This window comes from Diplotaxodon limnothrissa, linkage group LG9 (genome assembly GCF_057381915.1).
Source record: "Diplotaxodon limnothrissa isolate DT_005_m linkage group LG9, D_limnothrissa_male_GT1.1, whole genome shotgun sequence".
Lineage (NCBI taxonomy): Eukaryota > Metazoa > Chordata > Actinopteri > Cichliformes > Cichlidae > Diplotaxodon > Diplotaxodon limnothrissa.
This window is the reverse complement of record NC_140604.1, coordinates 21,261,335-21,283,328: the sequence shown is the minus strand read 5'-3', so window position 1 is coordinate 21,283,328 and position 21,994 is coordinate 21,261,335. Positions and strand designations below refer to the sequence as shown.

The following is a 21,994-nucleotide window of genomic DNA, read 5'->3' as shown; positions in this document are numbered from 1 at the left end:
AACCTCATACTTCTTCTTTCTTCCCTGTCATTGTCCTGCTTTCATAAATACAGGCCAGTGTATTGGTTGAGGTTTGGACATTGTGATCAAGCTTCTATTTCTGTGCACGGGCATTTTTATTGGCAGTGTGCACATTTTATTGAACTGTTCTTTAATTATGCTTTGTTTTTGATAGAATTTGTAGATGTGCAGGGAGACTGCGGTTGGCGCTCACGTGCCAAGCTGCCAACCGAAGCCGGGCCCGGCCGCGGCGTCTTGACAGAACGTTGGTTTAACGCACATGTGGGCTTTTGTCGTGGGTTTTCTTCTGGCTCATAACCTCCGTCCCGTCGTCTGACTGTCTCGTGTATTTATGAGGGCACGACATAGGATATTTTTAACCAGAGGTGTGGACTCGAGTCACATGACTTGGACTCGAGTCAGACTCGAGTCATTAATTTTATGACTTTAGACTTGACTTGAAAAAATGTTGTAAGACTTGTGACTTGACTTGGACTTTTACACCAATGACTTGGGACTTGAATTGGACTTGAACCGGTTTACTTGAAAAGACTTGATATTTTACCCCAAATATAAAATTTAACATGCATATTATATAGAGATTGAAAATGTGACGTCATTCACGGGTAGAACCGCAAAGGATTCTGGGAACTCGTGGCAAGAGGTACTAGCGCACGCAGGCTTTCAATTAAAATCAGTCACACAGCCATAAAAAGAAACACAAAAATGTCAAGAAGCTGTTGTATTATTAACTGCAATAGCCGGTCGCATGACAGCCACGGGAAGCCGACGGGTAAAGAGATCGGTTGTTATCGGATTACGTCGTTGAAGAGAAATTGTTCAAGCCATGTTTCCGAAGTAACAAAGAGGCGACGGGTGGCCTGGATTGCAGCCATTCAAAGATCAAATATAACGTCCCAGAACACTCCAGCTCACAGGTTAGTCTGCTCCAAGCATTTACACAAAGGTCAGTCTGCTGTTGTAGTTAACATAATTGGTGATATAGGTTACAAGCAAGTCTGGCGCTGAACAGAAATGGTCGCGCTATGCTCCTTTGTTTATTGTGCATAAATAGTGAATTGTCCTGACACAATATTGCGTTTCGCTTCTGTTATTATGGTACATTGACAAAAACATATACTTTTATTCACAGGATAAAACAGGTTTTTTGTATCACTAATTTTGTCATGTGTTGAGAAAAACACAGATTAAAAAATTACATGGTCTAATATTTACATTTAGCATAACTGCAACATGCTTTTTTTCGTTTTTTTTTTTAAAGACTCGAAAGGACTTGAAATTCAAAATTTCAGACTTGTGACTTGACTCGGACTTTTACACCAGTGACTTGAGACTCGACTCTGACTTGCCTGACATTACTTGAGACTTGACTTGAGACTTGAGGATAAAGACTTGAGACTTACTTGAGACTTGCAAAACAATGACTTGGTCCCACCTCTGTTTTTAACCTTTTGCTTGCGATTAACACAAACGGTCAAATGACATCAAAGTGGAAGATGCACAGGTGCAGAATAAGCAGTTTGTAGGTCTGTATAAATGTGTCTGTGATATGCATCAGGTGGTAGGGAACTCTTCCTCACAGAAAAGTTTAAAAACATAGAGGGATTTCCATCAGGAATGGAAATTTACAACATACCACAGAGCCAAAGAGTCAGGTGCATTCATACACTTTGGGAGCGATGAGTCATCACAAAGTACACATCAGAGATCCAAATAAAGAGAAAATGTCAAGCTCTCATCACTCTCCCACTCCGTTATCCTCTTCTTCTGAAAGTGGGATGCAGATCTTTGGAGATTTACAGATTAATCTGATGTGTAATTAAAAGCAAAGGAAGTGTTTGCTTTTGGGATTTATTGCAGTCTCGCGTTAGAAACTATAAAATAACATGTTACACGCTACACCCGCTTGTTTTCTGTAAAAATCTGATTCAAGTCAACACTGGGTGTGACCCCTTTGAAGGTAACCATAGGCAGACATAAGCATTAAGTACTTAATTTGTTTGAGGATCTTGAAGAACTGGCTTAATTTCTATTGTTTTTTTAGGCTGGGGCAGTGACTTCTCTAATAAGTAAGTAATCCCAAATTGACTGGATGATGCTGACATCAGTAGTCTCTGGGGGGGCAGACCATCTGTTGCAGGGATACTTATAATCGTGGTCTTCCATTACATTGCTATATGCTTAGGGACACAGTCAAGCTGCACATGCTGAAGAAAAAGTGTAAATGTTAAATTCTCAAGCGGTAATCTCCTGGTTGGCACAGTGCTTGTATAATAAAAAGTATGAGAGGTAGATCTGGGTGAAAAATGTTAGCTGTGATTGATTTTATTTTTTATTAATCTGTATGCTTAGAATGAAAAACAAATCATCTTTGTACGTCACTTCATAAAAGATTAGGCTAGTGTCTTAATCACAGATGGCATGAAAGATGTCACTCATTGGTGTTGAAAGCTCAACTTTACTGTTTTCTTAAAGTTATCTTATATGGATGAAAGGCTGGAGTGCCATTTATCAGCTGAAGCTAGAGGGCTATATAGCAATCTGCATCTGTAATCTCTATGGGTGCAATGCATAGCTGTCCTCAGTAACAGGCTAATAAAACACTGAACACTTACCAGTCGGGGCACCTGTCAAGCAGAATGACATTTAAATTTAGATGTCAGGTGGAAGTTTTTTTTTTTTTTTTTTTTTTTTTTCGTAAATGCATTAAAATGTTTTTATTACTTATAAATTACATTTAAATGTAAATGTGATTTTATTCATTTTATTTTTGCACCAGGTTATTTTTTTCCCAGCCAAGCTTTAGACGTTGTCCTTTGACCAAGACTTGCTATATTTACACAAAAAAAGGCATTCAAACAAGGCTGAGTCTTTAACAAATACAGATGAAAAGAGTTCAGGCTAAAGCAATTTAGTATTGTTTCTGAGTATGAAGTCTTTGGGCCTACTATAAATCCAGGCTCACCACTACAAGCCCGTCGATACAACTGCAAAGGCTCAGTAACACATAGGCTATTTTCGTTGAACGCAGCACATCAACAAATCCAACTACCATGCAAACCAAACAAGCTCCCAGGTGGCTAGAGCGCTTTTAAAATGAGCAATTCAGAATTTGACTAGTCATTGGAGCTAAGGAGGAGAGGCACCATGCAGGTTATTAGATTCACGTGAAAGGTCGGCATCCATTATAGTATGGCGGTTAGTTAATGCACGTGGTGTGTTTACCTTGCATATCTGTAAAGGGTCCATTAATGTTATATTTGCATGGTTTGGATTGGTGTATGGTGCCATTCAAACAAGCCTTTTTCAGTGAAGGCCTTCCTTGTTCCAACAAGGTAATGCCAAACCACATTCTGCATGTGTCATCAGTCTCATTGCTGCTTACTGACCTTTCACCAAAATAAAACCTTTGGCACATAATACAAAGGAAGCCTGACTAGCTAATTAGCTAGAGTCCTATATTAAGCAATAACGGGAAAATTGGCTGGTAAAAAGTTTCCTCAGTTACCAAAAGTATTGTTCAAAGAAGAGGTGGTGCCTTAACTTAGCCTTTTATGAAACCTGTTGCTTTAATAGGTTTCAAAGTAAGAGTATACCTTTCAACAAAACAAAAAATTTACAATTTCAACATTTGCTGTGCGTCTTTGACTTCTGTTTAGTTTACACACATGGCACTAAAATTTCAGCTAATTTGGTTGCATTTGAAGCTTTGGACTTGTGTATGTGTGGATCAGACCTATTTTTCAGCTGCTAGAAAGAAATCTGGAAACCACTTGTTCCATTTCTTTCTATAAGTTTACAGCTCCTACTGACAGGCATCTGTCTGTTGCTGTTACCTTCTTCCTGTTTTCATACTTACTTCCTCCCTGAAGGAAAGATTTCCCAAAGCTTTGTGTTTGCACATTTAAAGGCTGTGACTAAGTCTAACACGGAAAAGTTTTCAAGCTTATAAAGAAAAAAATTCCATCCTCCTCATCTAAGAAACTCTTTACAAAGTACCAGACTCGTGGATGACTCTTGGAAGACCTGATGGATTTCTTCCAGGTGGGAAAAGGAACATGCTGACCTCAGCACTTATCAGTGCCTTTTTCAGTTCCTGCACAAGGGACCCACCAGTTTTCTTTTGTTCAGTCCTCTAAGTGTACCTGATGTCAGACAGAGGACCATGTTGTTTCTTAACCTACCTGCTCGAAAAGGCAACTGCAGTCATTATTGTTTTCCTTTTCTGATCATTATTGTTATCCTAAAGGTATGATTACAGACGTGCCCTTAGGTGGATGAGCTGGTTCCCATAGTTTTCTCCCAGAATCCCAGGGTTTGGTAACTTTATCCCTGTGTAGCCAGCTCTGCCTCCTCCACTGTGGTGGGGTCTAGGTTTACTGAGAAAGTAATTTTCATGCACGCCCAAAGCTCAAACTCAGGCGGACTCTTTTATTACCACTGCCGCACGGATGGGATTATCTCAAACTATGCATGTAATTAACATTTGGTGCAGTGAAGTACTATCTTTGCTAAATCCATGTCCAAACAAAAGTTCAAGTCTGCCTCTTAAATTAAAATTTATATCATTGATTGTACTTCAGAGAAACCTCTATGAAATTGCTCACTGTGAACGAGGTCAGTGATATGATTGCGTTCAGGCACCAAGGAGGCTTATCATTTCTTTGATAGATGCTGTCAGAAAGCCAGCTTTGGCAGAACATGAACCCACAGAGGGCCCTCCTGCTGCTTTAATATTGTTTAAGGACTCTTTGGGTACCTGATATATACAAAAGTAACCAGTTTGCTTAATTTGGCTAAAGTTTCGGTTGATCTTTTTAGCCTGACAATATGGTTACATTTTACTGCTTAAGATGGCATCTTCAATTTCTTGCTTTCATCAACAGCCAAGGACATTCAGGGTGCACTCAGAAGAAGTCAGAACCACACCATTTCACAACTTTTGATTTAATAATGAAAAAGAAAATCTAATGAGAGATACAATTAATTTTGTACGTATTGTACCGAAAGCCCCTTCAATAACATTTTACACAATCTCTACCTATGATTACATGTGTACCATACGTGACGGAGACTCTGGAATGACGGAGGTTGGCTGAGGCACGTGCTGCCGCTTATCAAAGGCTCCTCTTCATAGTAGCATTAATGTTATCTGGCTCTTATCTTATCGAGCTGAATTGGTCAACGACCTTGAATGGTAGTTGGGAAGCTCTGCAGGGCTTCAAGGCAAGAATCAAATAAAAAGGAAAAGAAAGATGTAATGTAGTTCTCTGAAGTTGTTGCCTTTTTATGGCTCAAATATAATGCATTACATTTTTCTTCATCATAAAAGTGACCAGTTTAAGTCTGAAGAAACAAAAGGGCCTCCCCACCCCACCCACCCCCCGGGGTTAATTGACTAGGACAGTTCACTGTCTGACCTTGAAAAAAAGTGTAACGCTGACAATTTTCGTTTAAATCTCAAAGATAGCTTCGTCCTTATTCTTTCTAGATTTGTATTTGGTGGCTTTTGCACTCTTGTTCACCTTGAAGTTTTAAATCTGTCATCATGTGATCTAACTCCCTGATCTGCATCTGGCTCCAGGTTATGCTGCCCAAAAGCTGTCTGAGTCCCAGTGAGAAAGAGAAGGGCTAAAGCCACACCAGTCTAAACCAGCTTTCCAGCGCCTCTCCAGCAACGACTCTACTGCAGAGCCATGAGCAACCCCGATGCTCCCAGCCAGGTTACGGACGCCGTGGCTTCGGTTATTCACGGAGTAAGTACGCACGCCCACATGCACAAAAGCTTCAGCCTGCCCTATCAGGTCAGGCTACACCATCACTGGCTGCATGATAAAGGATATGAGATAGTGGCTCTGATTTAAAACCACATTAAACTAAACACATTGGCAGGACTTAGTCTTTCCTTAGTTTGGTCTTTTCCTATCAGTTCTCCTTGTGCTGGATTTATGCTGCATCAGCTTCCTCTGCCCTCTCTGGCATTGGAGTGTGTATTTTGGACAGTGATGTTCCCTCCCGTGCAGATCTAGTAACATCCAGTTCTCTGCCAACATACAGCAGCTCTGACTACAACATAAAAATGTTCAGGAACGCTCAGAGAGCAGCTCCTGTTGAAATCGCCCTCTTATTACAGCACTGGAAAATATCAGCAGGCACACAGTTAAATCTGTTTCCTTCCTCTTTTCTTGAAGTTGACGTTGTTGAAAACAGTGAAAACAATATTGGCACATAATGAGAGTTGATTGCGAGGCTGCTGGTGGAGCACGAGTTGATAAACATGGCTGGCAAAGGCCTGAGGGCAGCTGGTCAGTGGCCAAAGAAAGCAGAATTCCTCCACAGAGGTTCTCAACAAGGTCCTCTCGTGATTATCTTGCTGCAGCAGAAAATAATTACAATCCAGCCGTGAATACTCTCATATTGCTAGAGCTGATCCGTTTATGACTATGGTTTGTAAATTCCAGGCATACATTCAATTTCATACCAGGAAATATCAGGATTGCGGTTTTATTAACTGATTTACTCACCTTTCCCAGGAGCTCTATCTTTCCCAGAATGACAAGCCATATTTTTGATAACTTTACTGTGAATTATATGTGCAGCTAGGTAGAAATGGGAAAACATTTATTTCTGAATAACCAGTCATGAAGGCCACTACTGACTGAGAGTACACATTCGTCTTCTGCCGTTGTTTTCAGTTTTTCACGGCAGATCCAATCGAGGAAATCCCACCTTGAGCCTAGCTTTGGACTTCATTTCAAATGTTGCAACTACTCGGGAACTAGACAAAGGTTGAATCACCAGGCATACACACTTCGAAGTCGAATCTCACTAGTTAACGCAGAGAATTAGAAGCATTTAGATGAAATTCGATCCACTAAACGCAATTACTGATCTATCTATTGAGATGTCTAATGATAAATACAGATATAGAGAGATAGATATAGATATATATTCCAAGGTGTTCCCAAGCCAGCTAAGAGATGCAATGTCTACTGTATGTCCTTGGTTTGCCTAGGGGCCTCCTCCCTGCAGGACGTGCTTCTTTCCCCTCACCTAGGAGGTGTCCAGTCACCACAGCTGGCTCCATTCGATGTGGAGGAGTAGCAGCTCTACTCTGAGCTCCTCCTGAATGACTGAGTCTCTAAGGGCCCAGACAGCCCTTAGAGGAAGATCATTTCCGCTGCTTGTTTCTGCAGCCTCATTCTTTTAATCATTCCCCTCAGCTCGAGGCAATAGGTGAGGGTAGGAACGTACATCAAAACACAAAAGTAAAGCTGTCGATTTATCGGTAAAAATCGGCAGTTTCACTTTTACACTCGGCTCTCTCCACCCCAACAGACTGATTCAGCATCCACATCACTGCAGATGCTGCACTAATCTGTTAGTCTCCTGCTTGCACATTAACAAGACACTGAGATACTTGGAGCACCAACTCATTGAACTGCACCCATTTCCAGGTGTGGCCTTGAGATTGGAGGTAATAGTTCTACAACTGTAATGGGCGGATTTTTTATTTATTTATTTATATCCAACTCTTCCTTGAGTTATGCTACTAAGGCTTAAATTTAGGGATGTTGCTGCTTCGATTGACAGGCATGCCGACTTGGGCAACCTTTGCCAGTCAGTGAACTGGACCTCTCAACCATGTTTGTGCTGCTGCTTCATTTAAGCATTTAAATGAAGTCATCTGACTAATATTACACCCCGCTGTGGATAGATGGATGCATAGCTTTGCGTATGACTGTTTATCTTACATCCTGCACAGCTCACATCTAATCAGCACTTCAGGATCAGATTATTCCCTTGATCAAAATCATAACTAAATAATAATAATGATAATAACTAAATAAACTTTCTGTTCCTGACAAAGCGAAAAAGGTAAAATGCTGTTTATTTAGAAGCAGTAAATTCCTAATACAGTGCTTTTAGATGCACAGATATTCAGTTTGTGTATAATACCAAAGGCATTAGTTGCTATGAAGAACATGGTGCAAAGGGCAGAGCTCCTGTGTTCATTTACAGCACTCTGCATGTCTTTATTGTGTTTGTACTTAGTAGGTTTATGGCAGTCAACTGAGCCTGTGATCCATAATTTCTTTTGGCTGTGATGAGATTTGCCAGTTGGTAGCACAAAGATAAAAAAAATTCTGGGTAAATGATTAACTCCTGAGCTGTGTGTGTGTGTGTGTGTGTGTGTATGTGTGTGTGTGTGGTCAAGGAGTGGTCAGTTACTCCACTCTGGATTTTATGTGCTGACATTTTGAAACTAATGTCAGTGGTTGTCGTCTTCCTGCCGTGAAGATCTGCCCTGGTCACGTGACTGAGGCAAACTGAAATGGAAACGCGTTGCCTTCTAGGAAAGGAGCCAGCACTACCTTGATACAGGAAAACCAAAACTGTCTCTGAGGTTCACATCGCAAAAACGCCTGTAATGTCATTTGATGGACTTCCTGTATAAGGTGAGTTTGTCGCCTTTGTGCTTAGGCTGTTTGTGTGACATTTTGGCTTGATGTTATCTTTCCCCGCTTTCCCCGAACAGAGATTGTTCCAAATGTTGTCTGACTTTGCTTCTTAAGGTAAACCTAACCTCAGCACGACCCCTGCAGCTGTTTAATGTTCAGTCTTGTTCTTGAGGGTTTTTTTTTTTCTATGCCCAGTAGCTCATTTCCTTTTCTCCTTAAGCTGCAGAAATAGAAGTTAATAATTACCAGAGGTGTGGACTCGAGTCACATGACTTGGACTCGAGTCAGACTCGAGTCATTAATTTTATGACTTTAGACTTGACTTGAAAAAATGTTGTAAGACTTGTGACTTGACTTGGACTTTTACACCAATGACTTGGGACTTGAATTGGACTTGAACCGGTTTACTTGAAAAGACTTGATATTTTACCCCAAATATAAAATTTAACATGCATATTATATAGAGATTGAAAATGTGACGTCATTCACGGGTAGAACCGCAAAGGATTCTGGGAACTCGTGGCAAGAGGTACTAGCGCACGCAGGCTTTCAATTAAAATCAGTCACACAGCCATAAAAAGAAACACAAAAATGTCAAGAAGCTGTTGTATTATTAACTGCAATAGCCGGTCGCATGACAGCCACGGGAAGCCGACGGGTAAAGAGATCGGTTGTTATCGGATTACGTCGTTGAAGAGAAATTGTTCGAGCCATGTTTCTGAAGTGACAAAGACGCGACGGGTGGCCTGGATTGCAGCCATTCAAAGATCAAATATAACGTCCCAGAACACTCCAGCTCACAGGTTAGTCTGCTCCAAGCATTTACACAAAGGTCAGTCTGCTGTTGTAGTTAATGCGTCATTTTTCTTAACATAATTGGTGATATAGGTTACAAGCAAGTCTGGCGCTGAACAGAAATGGTCGCGCTATGCTCCTTTGTTTATTGTGCATAAATAGTGAATTGTCCTGACACAATATTGCGTTTCGCTTGTTATTATGGTACATTGACAAAAACATACTTTTATTCACAGGATAAAACAGGTTTTTTGTATCACTAATTGTCCAGTACGATTACAGCATACAGTATTATTGTCACTGCTACATTTCTGTGATGCTACCAGAAATTATTTCCACTACTAATTAATTACCGTTGAGCTCAAAGGTCCTATTAATAAACAGTTAAGGAATGTGTATTTATGACAACAATTTGTGAGACTGGTAAACTTATGATACGTACGATGGTCTTTCGTTCTACACGGTGCATTTCAAGGTCCTGCACCCATCCGTCGGTAAACTGTACCTGGGCTTGTTGCAGTGACCTGAAGTTACTAAACTTCATGAGTGTATGCACTCACTCCAAGAACCGTATGATTATAAATATGCATATAAATATGCTACTGTGACCTCTGTGTAGTGTCTTCTCTGGTCTGCATTCACAACAAAAAGGCAATGGTTAGAATGCTCTCTTTTTAATGTCGTGGGCAATCAGCACAAAATCTCGCAGGAATCCTCCATTATTCTGAGGATTACATTTCCACTTGCAGTGTGATCGTATAGTGGTAAATTTATACAACCAAAATAGAAAAACTTCAACACCATTAACATTGCATGTTAAATTTCCCAAATGAAAGGAATATAGAAATATATTTTAAAGCTGTACATGAAACAATGTAAATTCTCTAAACAGTGTGGCACAGTCACATACCTGCATTCACAACAAAAAGGCAATGGTTAGAATGCTCTCTTTTTAATGTCGTGGGCAATCAGCACAAAATCTAAACGGGAAAGCAACAACAGCCTGCGATATGATTTTTCCTCCCCACGACATTTGCGCATTCCTTACCTCGCAGGAATCCTCCATTATTCTGAGGATTACCCAGAATCCCTTGCCCTTTGTGAATATTGCAGGGTCACTTTTTCGACAGTAGGTGGCGCCAATGTCCCATTTAGCGGGATTTAACTTCAACTCTATTTAACTATGTTACACTACGATGAGATAGCTGACTTCATCTAACTAGCAAATGTTTTCAAGGCTACGTTGGTGATGCAGTTTTTTTTTTTTAAATGATATTTTAAAAAAAAATATCATTTATTTATGTATGATATTTTTGTCATGCGATTTCAAAGCCGGTCCTACAACCGCATCCAAGAATAACATGCAGCTTATCTCAGAACTGTCGGTGAAAATTATTCTTGGAGCTAGGTTTAATTGAGCTGCATTTTAAAGAGGTGCAATTTCACAATTTGTGTATATTTTCTAAGTTCACTATTTTGTCATGTGTTGAGAAAAACACAGATTAAAAAATTACATGGTCTAATATTTACATTTAGCATAACTGCAACATGCTTTTTTTTCGTTTTTTTTTTTTAAAGACTCGAAAGGACTTGAAATTCAAAGTTTCAGACTTGTGACTTGACTCGGACTTTTACACCAGTGACTTGAGACTCGACTCTGACTTGCCTGACATTACTTGAGACTTGACTTGAGACTTGAGGATAAAGACTTGAGACTTACTTGAGACTTGCAAAACAATGACTTGGTCCCACCTCTGATAATTACTTCCTTATGTCATCTTAATGCGCGAGTAGTTGCACATAGTCACTCCTCTGATGGTCAGCAGTGAGATTATGGGTTTTCTTCACAGGGGCTTACAGAGATTTTTTTTTTTTTTTCTTCAGTGGTTGTAACCAAACCACAACGAGTTAACTGTTAAATTGCAAAGCAAACAAGGAAATGAACTTCCTACAAAAAATAACGGGGCAAGTGTTGTGGCAGTATTCTCTGTTACTTCTCTCCTTGGAAATGAAACTCTGAAGTCACGGTTTCTTACAGAACATCTGCTGGTTGGTGACCCTAAGCTAACTCACTCCATTCTCTCGGGGTGCAACACATGCTTCCTTCTGCCCCTGCTGCTGCGTAGGTCACCTTATTAGGAATGTAAACAGAGTACATGGAGAAATGGCTTAATCAGTCCACATTAGCAAATTAGCTGAGTCAGTGTTAGAATTATTGGGGAGGATCCTTTATTTTCTCCCCTGTAATAGTTGTTATAGTTTACACGTCTGTGAGCCTCGTTGGGTCCACTTTAGTTTAAGTGACGTAAAATTTGTCATCAGTGATTTTGAGAACTGCAGGTTTAGACTATTAAACTTTGTTTTTTAATGGGAAATGTTACACTTAACTGACACTGGGACTAGGGCTGCTCAATTAATCGAATTTAAATCACGATTACGATCTGGGCTTTCAACGATCATTAAAAATGACTGAGCCGATTATTAGCCCCTCCCTCGTTTATCCGCGACACCTTAAAGGCCGTCTGTGAAAATATTGTCGGGCATAAACCGGTCCGTGGCGCAAAAAAGGGTGGAGACCGCTGATTAAGAGGACCCGAGGGAAGCCCGGAAAGCTAAGCAGAAGTTATTTGGAGAGTGACTGCCGTTGGTTGAAAAGAGAGTTTAAAAAAAAAAAAAAACTTCAGTGGTGTTGCACACCATTTTATATTATTATTTTAAAGTCATTGTTAACCCTTTAAAGCCGGTCAGAGCAGCACGCTCCGTTTTGCGTAACTATTTTTAAATCCCTGTAGAACCTGAACCGTGTAAGCTAGCGCAATAATTTGTTTTGCATATGAAACCGGAGGAGTTGTACTTACATCTGATGCCATCAGCTTGTCCTCGGTCACGGTTTCCTTCCACATAAAGCTTTGCAAAAATTGCATAAAAAGCGCTTGCAGGAACAAAAACATAATATTCCAGAAACACGCTTTGCCGTTCCTATCAGCTGTTCGTAACACTTCCCACAGTAAAATGATGCACCTGCTGTTTTCTTTGCAAATTTGCATCATAGGATTGTTTTTTGTTTTTCCTGCAGTATATAAAAATTGCTGTATCTCCAAAATAAAACTATGAAGACACTCAAAATAAATTTCCTGTGGTGGGAAACTATTTTTTGCAACTTTATTGTATTTAAAGTTTTGAGGGATAAACCTCTTAAATTTCTCCAAGTAGAAATATATGTAAACAAAACAAAAGCGATTTTCAATTTTTTTTTGTAGTTTATTGCACTTTTTTGCAATTTATGTAATTACTATGCACTTAATGCATACATATTATTAAAATATGGGCTATAACAGTTGTATTGATGTATAGCAACTTGAAATGCTCCCACAAATGGCACTACAGCATGTAAAAAAATAAATAAATAAAAATAATATAAGCTCTGGTGGACTTGGTTCTATAGTAGGTCTTAAAGGGTTAAATAAATATCGTCAAATAATCGTGATCTCAATTTCAGTGAAAATAATCGTGATTATCATTTTTGCCATAATCGAGCAGCCCTAACTGGGACTGTTGTGGAGAACGGCATCAATAAGCTAATAAGGAGAGAAAACTTCTACTGAGTAGAATTATTTCAGCTTATTGGTGCTGCCCTCCACGACTGTGGCATTTCTCACGAGGTTCCATTCCCGCTTTACAGGTTTTAGTATGTAGAGCTTTATAAACATGGTACACGTGATTCCAATTGTTATGTTAAGGGATGCTACAAAAATCTTAAAAAATCAGCTTTAAACAGGATAGATGGCCTCTTGTTGGAGGTTAAAATAAAAATATTCTTTGCCTGTTGACTATTTCACAATCGTAATCACGCCCCCCTCTTTGATTCCTTTTAGGGAGTCTCACCCTTGAACTTCACGTTGAGATTGAAATGCACACTTTGTCTTTGCGGCATTGAACTTTGATCTTTCAGTGAACTCTTTCAGTGAGCTGTTGGTCGTCCGTGATTGGGATCAGCCCTCTGTGGTTTGCACTACCTCCTCTTTCACACTTTTTAAAAAAAAATTATTATATATCATTCTAGCTTCATTCTTCCTGTGACGTGTATCTGACTCCCTCTGTATGTGACTCATCTCACTTAGGTTTGTAAACTGAGTTTGTCAGTTGGACATTTTAAAATAAAATGAGGCGTAGATGTGATAGATTGATTATTTGTTGAAGTCCATAATGGAGTAAAAAGTTGTGGTTAAAAGTTACCCAATATATTATTCAATTTATTTCAAATATGTAAATGTATAAACAAGGGTAAAAGAAGTCCCATTAAGAGACGTAATGTAACACAGGCTAAAATAGTTAAAAGAGTTCATGACTATGTTCAACCGGATAATAATCCTTAATGTGACTACAACCTGTGTAACATTCAATCTGTGATCTACTTGTCGAGCCTGGGAAATAATCCATGTGATTTAGTGATCATGATTGATTAGTTATGCCTGCTGTTGCCGGAAGGGGGAGCTCTGGCCACGATGCCTCATTCGCAATGAAGCTGCTGAAAGAGAAGCATCGTGTCTGAGCGTCGTCATTGACTTATCCCCTTTTCAGGTAATAATTGTGCAATTCTGCTGTTGGACTTTACAAATATGTATGTTGAGTTGTACTGACCGTGTTTCCAAATGTACCAAGAGGTTACTAGGAATACTTAGATGACCTGTGTTAACTGTGATGTTAGGATAAGCTATAAGCAGCAAGCTAAGCTAAGCGCTCTGTTGGTGGCTAGCATGAAGCATTATCGTGCCAGACTGTGTATGAAACATACATTGTGTGCATTTTGCATTTGATCTGGACGAAGAACATGTTTATTTTGTATGAAGAGACAAATGCCTATTAGTGTTTTTATATGAATATTTTGTTTATTTTCTGTACATTTCAGTTTAATGGTCTAAGTTTGTTTATTGATTCATAAGCTGTTTTTGTAAATTCTTACATTCAATTTAATCTGTAACTTATAGAAAAGGAAAGAAAACAGTCTTGAGATATATTGTCTTACAACTAACAGAGACTGTACATCGTTGTTAAGATGTTTAATACTTTTGTATGTATGTTTATATTTCTGAATCATTCGCAATGAAGCTGCTGAAAGAGAAGCATCGTGTCTGAGCGTCGTCATTGACTTATCCCCTTTTCAGCCCCTTTTCAGGGTGTAACATAGAAACACGACCCCAGGCTGTGTATACTACCGAATTGCGTCAGACTGATGGCTGGGAAAAGCAAAACTTTAAACATGGCCTTTTTTAATGCATGATGCAACAGGAAGGTTGTTGAAATCAATGTTTGTAATAGAAATTTGGCTGAGGTAAGACCTGGGTTACAACTCTTCTGCTTTCACACACTGTTCTGGAAAACTGAGCACAATCTGCACTGGGATTTCCTTGCAGTTGATTTACTTTAAAGATATGAGTTAATACAGCGACACATCAGCCACGATGCACGACATGATCACTACAGTGTCTGCACCCCCGCCTCCACTTTGCTTCCAAGTGCTGACTGTGGAGGATTTGCGACTGCCTCACCACACAAATAATCTCCTGCAGCCTCCACATGCTGAGTGTTGGTTTCTTTCTACAACAGTCTCTGCACATGCATGCCACTTACTAAAACCTGCATTAAAAATGGATGCATTACATGTTTCAGCAGTCTTAGTGCGGCAGATACAGTAAACTAATGTTGAAAGGAAATCTTTCACAAGTGGATAAAGGTTTTAAAATTGGCAAATACAGTATTTGATAAACCCTGTTAGCTATTTGAAAATCGCTTTTAACAAAATATATATTTTTTGAGGAAAAGCTAACTAGACATGCCCCTTTTAAAATTATCCATCCATATTTCTTTTGCCGCATATGTGGGATCAGCTCAGGCAGACTTTGCTCGCCCTGGCCACGTCTTCCAGCTCATCCAGGGGGATACAAAGTTGTTCCCAAGCCAGCTGAGAGAGATAATATCTTCAGAGTCCTAGGTCTTTCCCAGGACCTGTTTCCAGTAGGAAATACTTGAAATACATGCCTAGGAATTGTCCAGGAGGCATCCTAGTCAGATGCCCAAACCACCTCAACTGGCTCCTTTTGACACAGACAGCCCTCCTCACCCTATTTCTAATGCGTGACTCATGCTTCGAAGGCAAATCTATGATGTAATTTACAATGTAATTGTGAATTCATTTTAACCTTATGCTATAACCTTTGATGTGCACCTCCTGAGAAATGCAACTACACATCAGACTGATGCAGCTCACAACGGTGTGAATGGCGTGGAGAGTTGCGGTGTAGGGTCAAGAGTGACTTCTGGTTTCGTCATAAATCAGATTTCCCAAAGAAGTCCAAATCAAGTTTAACACAGTCCAGGACACTTCTAAAGGAAACTCCTTTCTGTGGCTCACGCTTCACTCTCCCCTCACTCATGAAAAAGACCCCGATACTTAAACCCCTCCACCTGGGGTAGAAACGTTCCCCTGACCAGGAGAGGGCACGCCACCCTTTTCCAGCTGAGAACCATCATCTCGGACTTGGAGGTGCTGAATCTCATTCTCGACGTCTCATACTTGACCACAAACTGCTCCGGTGCAAGCTGGAGGTCACCACCTGTTGAAGCAAACAGAATGACATCATCCGCAAAAAGTAAAGATGAAATCCAGCCACTACCTCGCTACTTTTATCTTGGTGTTAACTTCTGCTTGACTGATGATTTAACTTGCGTTATAACATTTTATATGTAACGCGAGTGGATGGGCTCCTGTCAGGTTGCACCAACACAAAAGAGCTGAGCCTAAGATAAACAGGCCTTAATGTGGGTAAATAACTGAAATTCGCTGAATCACACATGACTCAGTTGGTACTGAATTAATATTAAATGCTCTAACCTTAGGTATATGCTTTAAAGTGCTATCAAAGCAGTGGAATGGTAATTCCTTGAAGAGAACAGCACGGTGCAGCTATGAACACTCCTTCAGTATCCAGCCTCACATACAAGGCAAGGCAAGGCAAGTTTATTTGTATAGCACAATTCAACAACAAGGTGATTCAAAGTGCTTTACAGAGACATTAGAAACAAGAACAAATAAAAAGCATGATTTAAAATTGATTAAAACAAGCAAACAACAAACAAACAAACAAACAAACAACAGTATATAAAATCAGAACAGTAGATAAAATCAGTAGTTAATGTAAGTTTTGAAATTTAAGCTTAAAGTGTGGATTTGGTGCTTTATTCAAATGCAGCTGAGAATAGGTGAGTCTTCAACCTGGATTTAAATAAACTGAGTGTTTCAGCTGATCTGAGGCTTTCTGGGAGTTTGTTCCAGATATAAGGAGCATAAAAGCTGAATGCAGCTTCTCCGTGTCTGGTTCTGACTCTGGGAACTGATAAAAGACCGGATCCAGATGACCTGAGGGATCTGGATGGTTCATACTGGGTCAGGAGGTCATTGATGTATTTTGGTCCTAAACCATTCAGAGCTTTATAGGCCAGCATCAGAACTTTAAAGTCTATCCTCTGACGGACAGGCAGCCAGTGTAAGGACCTCAGAGCTGGACTGATGTGGTCCACTTTTTTGGTCTTAGTGAGGACTCGAGCAGCAGAGTTCTGAATGAGCTGTAGTTGTCTGACTGATTTTTTTTAGGTAGACCTGTAAAGATGCTGTTACAGTAATCAAGCCTACTAAAGATGAATGCATGGACTAGTTTTTCCAGGTCCTGTTGAGACATCAGATCTTTTATCCTTGAAATATTCTTGAGGTGATAGTAAGCTGACTTTGTTATTGTCTTAATGTGTTTCTCTAAGTTTAGGTCTGCATCCATCACTACACCCAAATTTCTCGCCTGGTTTGTGGTTTTTAGATGTATAGATTGAAGTTCTCTGGTGACCTGTAATCGTTTTTCTTTGGCGCCAAAGACTATTACCTCAGTTTTGTTTTTGTTTAGCTGGAGAAAATTGTGGCACAACCAGTCATTGATTTCCTCAATGCATTTACCAAGAGCCTGTACAGGGCCTCGGTCTCCTGGTGACATTGTGATATATATTTGTGTGTCATCTGCATAGCTGTGATAGTTTATTTTGTTGTTGTTTATAATCTGTGCCAGTGGGAGCATGTAGATGTTAAACAGAAGGGGTCCCAAGATGGAACCTTGGGGAACTCCACATGTGATACTTGTCTGCTCAGATGTGAAGTTACCTATTGATACAAAGTATTTCCTGTTTTCTACGTATGTTTTGAACCAGTTTAGTACAGTTCCTGAAAGACCTGTCCAGTTCTCCAGTCGTTTGAGTAATATGTTGTGGTCAACTGTATCAAATGCTGCACTGAGATCCAGTAAAACTAAGACTGACATTTTTCCACTGTCTGTATTCAGACATATGTCATTGAACACTTTGGTCAGAGCGGTTTCAGTGCTGTGGTTCTGTCTAAAACCTGACTGGAAGGCATCGTAGCAATTATTCTGTTTTAAGAAGTAACTGAGCTGTTGAGAAACTGCTTTTTCAATGATCTTACTTAAAAACGGGAGATTTGAGATCGGCCTGTAGTTGTTCATTTGTGTCTTGTCAAGATTGTTCTTTTTCAGTATAGGTTTGATTACAGCAGTTTTTAGTGATTCTGGAAACACACCTGATAATAAAGAAAAGTTGACGATCTGTAACAGGTCTGACTCTAAAGTCTTTGAGACCTTTTTGAAAAAACTTGTTGGCAGGACATTCATTCGACCATTGCAGGCCATGGTCGAATGAAGTTCAGCTGCCACTGACACAGGAGGGTTTGTTAGCCTGTCAACTGTAGAAAATAAGACCCGAGCATTATGGCTGTTTTTAGTGATGATGTCAGAGAAGTAGGACCTCCTTGCATTCCTCAGTTGTAAATTATAATTGTGAAGTTTCTCTTTATAAATGTCATAATGAACCTGGAGGTTTGTTTTTCTCCATCTGCGCTCAGCTTTCCTACACTCTCTTTTTTCATTTTTCACCAGTGTGGAGTTTCTCCATGGAGACTTTTTCCTTCCAGAGATAACCTTCACCTTAATGGGAGCAATAGTGTCCATTACATTTAACATGTTAGCATTGAAGCTATTGACGAGCTCATTGACTGACCCTCTGGACAGGTCAGGTGTTAATGGGAAGACCTGGTTAAAAATTGCACTACTGTGTTCAGTTATACACCGTTTTGTGATCACTGTTGTTGATATATTTGTGTGGGCTGAGATTTTACTTTCAAAGAAAACACAGTAATGATCAGACAGGCCCACATCAGACACAGTAACCTTTGAAATGCTCAGGCCTTTGGAGATCAGTAGGTACAACTCACTATAAACTTTTTCCTTGTCTTTACCACCTCTCGTTCCTGTACACCTCGCTTCCCAGTACTCCTGTCTACTTTCTTAAACATCCTGCCTATCCCACTTATTCTCTGTCAACCTCTTTCTTTGAACACTTTCTTGTACTCCCTCATTCCACAGCCAAGTTTCTTTGTCCTCTTTGCTCTGTCCAGAGGACACACCGAACACCTTCTTGGCACTACTGCTGAACTTTCCCCAGTCATCTGATAAGTCTTCCCTAGCACCCAGACCCCGTCTCAAGTCCTCCCAGGACTCTGTGCACTGTTCTTCCTTCTTCAGCTCACAACAATTGAAATCCTAAACTGTTTTTTTCTCTGTATTGGATCCATTAGATTGCATTACCGTACATTAGCTCCCTCAACTGCTAATTCTCATACATGAACATAGATCATTTGTTGAAATAGCTGAACCACTTAAACAGGATTGATGAAGAGTGTGCTTAGATTGAATTATGTTACTAATGCATTTAAACTTCTCTCATTTTCTGGCTAAAGCTAAAATATTAAAATGTCTTAAACTCAGTTTTGCCGGGTCTCAAACCGCACATCTCTAGCCCCGGTCTACACATTTGGATCATGCAGTGCAAATTCAGTATTAAGAGCGTGCTTTATTGTCTGACTCAACCTTTCAGGCTTTTTCACATGTTTAAAAAAGCATTGACTGTAAAATGTCTAACTTAACAGTTCTAGCTCAAGCTAAAAACTGGAAATGCTTATGAAACAAACTGCGTTGTGTGTTTAAGATGGGTCACACTTTTGTTTTTCTTTTCGCCGTAATGAATATATTTGAGCAACGTGCATAAACTCGAGCTCTTGGAAAGAGTCTATTTTCACACTGCTCTTTGGTTCCATGTCAAGTTTAATTAGTTTCATTTAAAGTAGAACCCAAATAAGTAGATTCTGTTCATCTCTTTTCAGTCTGAGAAAACGTGTCCAGCTTTTTTAGGTTTTCCTTACCTGGATGATTGAGCGTGCATCAAAATAATTTAATGTACTGTTAAAAAGTCTTAAATGTAGCTGTAGATATGTGGTGAAAACAGCTGCATTTGTTAGTTTCTGTAATTGAGACAGACTGTAATTCACAGGTCAGATTTTAGTCACTTTTGAGTCTTTCATGTTTCTTTTCAGCCCGTTGCTTAACATTACTTCTGTCAATATTAGCCTTCAAAAAAAAAGAAGTGTAAGAGGTTTAGATCATATGCACTTAAAGCACCCAGGTAAATATTTAGACTTTATGTGGAAAACGTGGGGATGAATGTCAGCGTCGGGTTTTGTTCTTGACTGTTTAAACACGGCTTGTCCTTTCAGGCCACACTTGTCCTCAAAGCGAGAATGCGAGTCTTGTTTGTTCGGCCTCGGCACAATACGCAACCTGGTGAAGGTGGCAGGCTGGGCGATAGGGCTCTGATTATGGCATCACGAGGCTTTGATAAGCAGGGGGAGAGGGATATCTCCTGCCTGCAGTTCTTTAATAGAGGTGCTGAGTGAAGTAAGAGATCCAGTTTTGTCATGGTGGAGGGCGCTGACGCTTGTTGTCACCAAAAACCGTGCTTTTGATAAAGCTCACGTCATGAGCGAGGTAAGTCACTGAAACTGCAGAAGAAGTGTTGATCTTATTCAATTTACTCGTTTTTTTTCTGCTCTCTTTATTTCCCTACTATGCTTCCTTCAGCTTGTTCTCATACGTGCCTTCGGTTGTGGAAAATTCTTGCACCCCTTCGAGAATCCTTCACACGTTGCTTCCACCTCGAGGGATTCACCGTGAAACCATGATATGAATGAGGGCCCTGTAAAAACAAACAACGAGATCATTTAGCTACACTCTGAGGGCTTCACTCGTCTGGATAATGCGCTGCAGGGTTTTGGATCAGTAATTAAGTGCTGAACGGTTGATGGTGATGTGGATGCAGGCTGATGCTTCAGTTCATAGCAAAATAGCACAGATCTGCTTGGTTATTGGTCCTTAAAGCTGAATTCTTGACTCTGGAGGTCACTGAGGTGCAGTGAGTCTGCTCACTCCTGTTTTTAGGCACTTGTTTAAAAAAAAAAAAAAGGGGGTGGAGAGAGATCTGAGAAATTGAACCTTGGGTCAATATTGAACGTTTTCTTGAAAGCCTTTTATTTTCAGCCCGTCCTCCGTTCAGCAGAGGGCTTACCGCTGCTGTCACCTTTGTGTGGCATGCAAAAAGAAGCATGGTGTTACAGGCTATGGGAGTCAGTTTTCCACACTCTTCCTGCACATGCCTGCATGTCTGATCATCTGTTGACCTATAATTATTATTAACCAGAAAGTTTCCCGCTTAAATTTTCTCATCTCGATGGACTTCATAATCTTCGTGTGTCTAGGGGACCTTTGTACATCACACAGGTGCTGTAGAAGGTGTAGAAAATGTGATGTGAGCTATAAAAAAACGATAAAAATATTTTACAGCGTGCTTGTAAGTAACGACATTTTTATTGTCGTTTTAATTGAATTACTAGTAGTTAAACTGAAGTTTTGTAGTTTAAACCCATCAGAAAAGTATTTGATAACAATAAGAGTACAGTACCATCTGTGCCAAAACTTTGAGCCTAGACACAAAACTATCATCACGTTTGCTGTTGCTCCCTGCAGCACAGGAAAGCCTAGTGTAGGACCACCATGTTGGGAACATTTAACAGGGTGTCAAATGACTTGCGATCCCCGAGTTTTGCCACCTGCTGAATGGTGTCTGAGCACTCTTGTCATATCGCTGCAGTCCATCCTTTTCTCAATATCTCACCGGGAGAGACGGAGCAGGGCTCAGCGGGTTACTGCGTCGTGCTGCAGGAAAACAGATCTCTTATCACCCATGTGATCCCTGTTGGAACTGATCAAAGCTCATGGCTATGGTTTCTGACTTTAAAGCTCATGTTGAAGAAGAGATGACCTAACTGATGTGTTCACAGCTAGGACAGAACGCCCTCTAGTGGTGGTTTTAAGTGAGGCGCACACTTGTTCATTCTGAGCTGGGTTTTCAGCATGCACTCTTAGACATATGCATATCTCTTCTAACATAGGGCGAGAGGCGGGGTACACCCTGGACAGGTTGCCAATCTGAAGCATTTCCTCATTCTTATTTCACTGCTGTCTTGTTTATTTTCATCTTTTGTTGCAGCCAGAAGCTCCTGCTGCTTCATCACTACACGGGTCTCCGCGCCCAGAAGAGGAGGATGATGGGGACCTGAATAAAGCCTTGGGTGTCCAGCGCTTCCAGCAGATCCTCACGCCTGCTGCTGCCGTGCCTGATAAGGAGCACCACATTTACCATGACGAAGACATTGAATGTGAGCGTGCACAGAAGCTTCATAAAGCATGGAGATGCTTTCAGTTGTGTGCGAA

The 21,994-nt window shown here is 40.2% G+C and overlaps 1 protein-coding gene across 3 annotated transcripts in view; it reads left to right on the top strand.

Moving 5' to 3' along the window:
- The window catches only part of slc4a2b (solute carrier family 4 member 2b), a 55,152-nt gene that overhangs the window by 16,084 nt on the left and 17,074 nt on the right, over nucleotides 1–21,994 (top strand). For all 3 annotated transcript variants that reach the window (XM_085362848.1, XM_085362847.1, XM_085362846.1), the window contains exons 4-5: nucleotides 5,606–5,777; nucleotides 21,771–21,939. In XM_085362848.1, coding sequence (XP_085218974.1) covers nucleotides 5,718–5,777; nucleotides 21,771–21,939 — 229 coding nt within the window. In that variant the 5' untranslated portion in view covers nucleotides 5,606–5,717. The remainder of the gene's footprint in view (nucleotides 1–5,605; nucleotides 5,778–21,770; nucleotides 21,940–21,994) is intronic.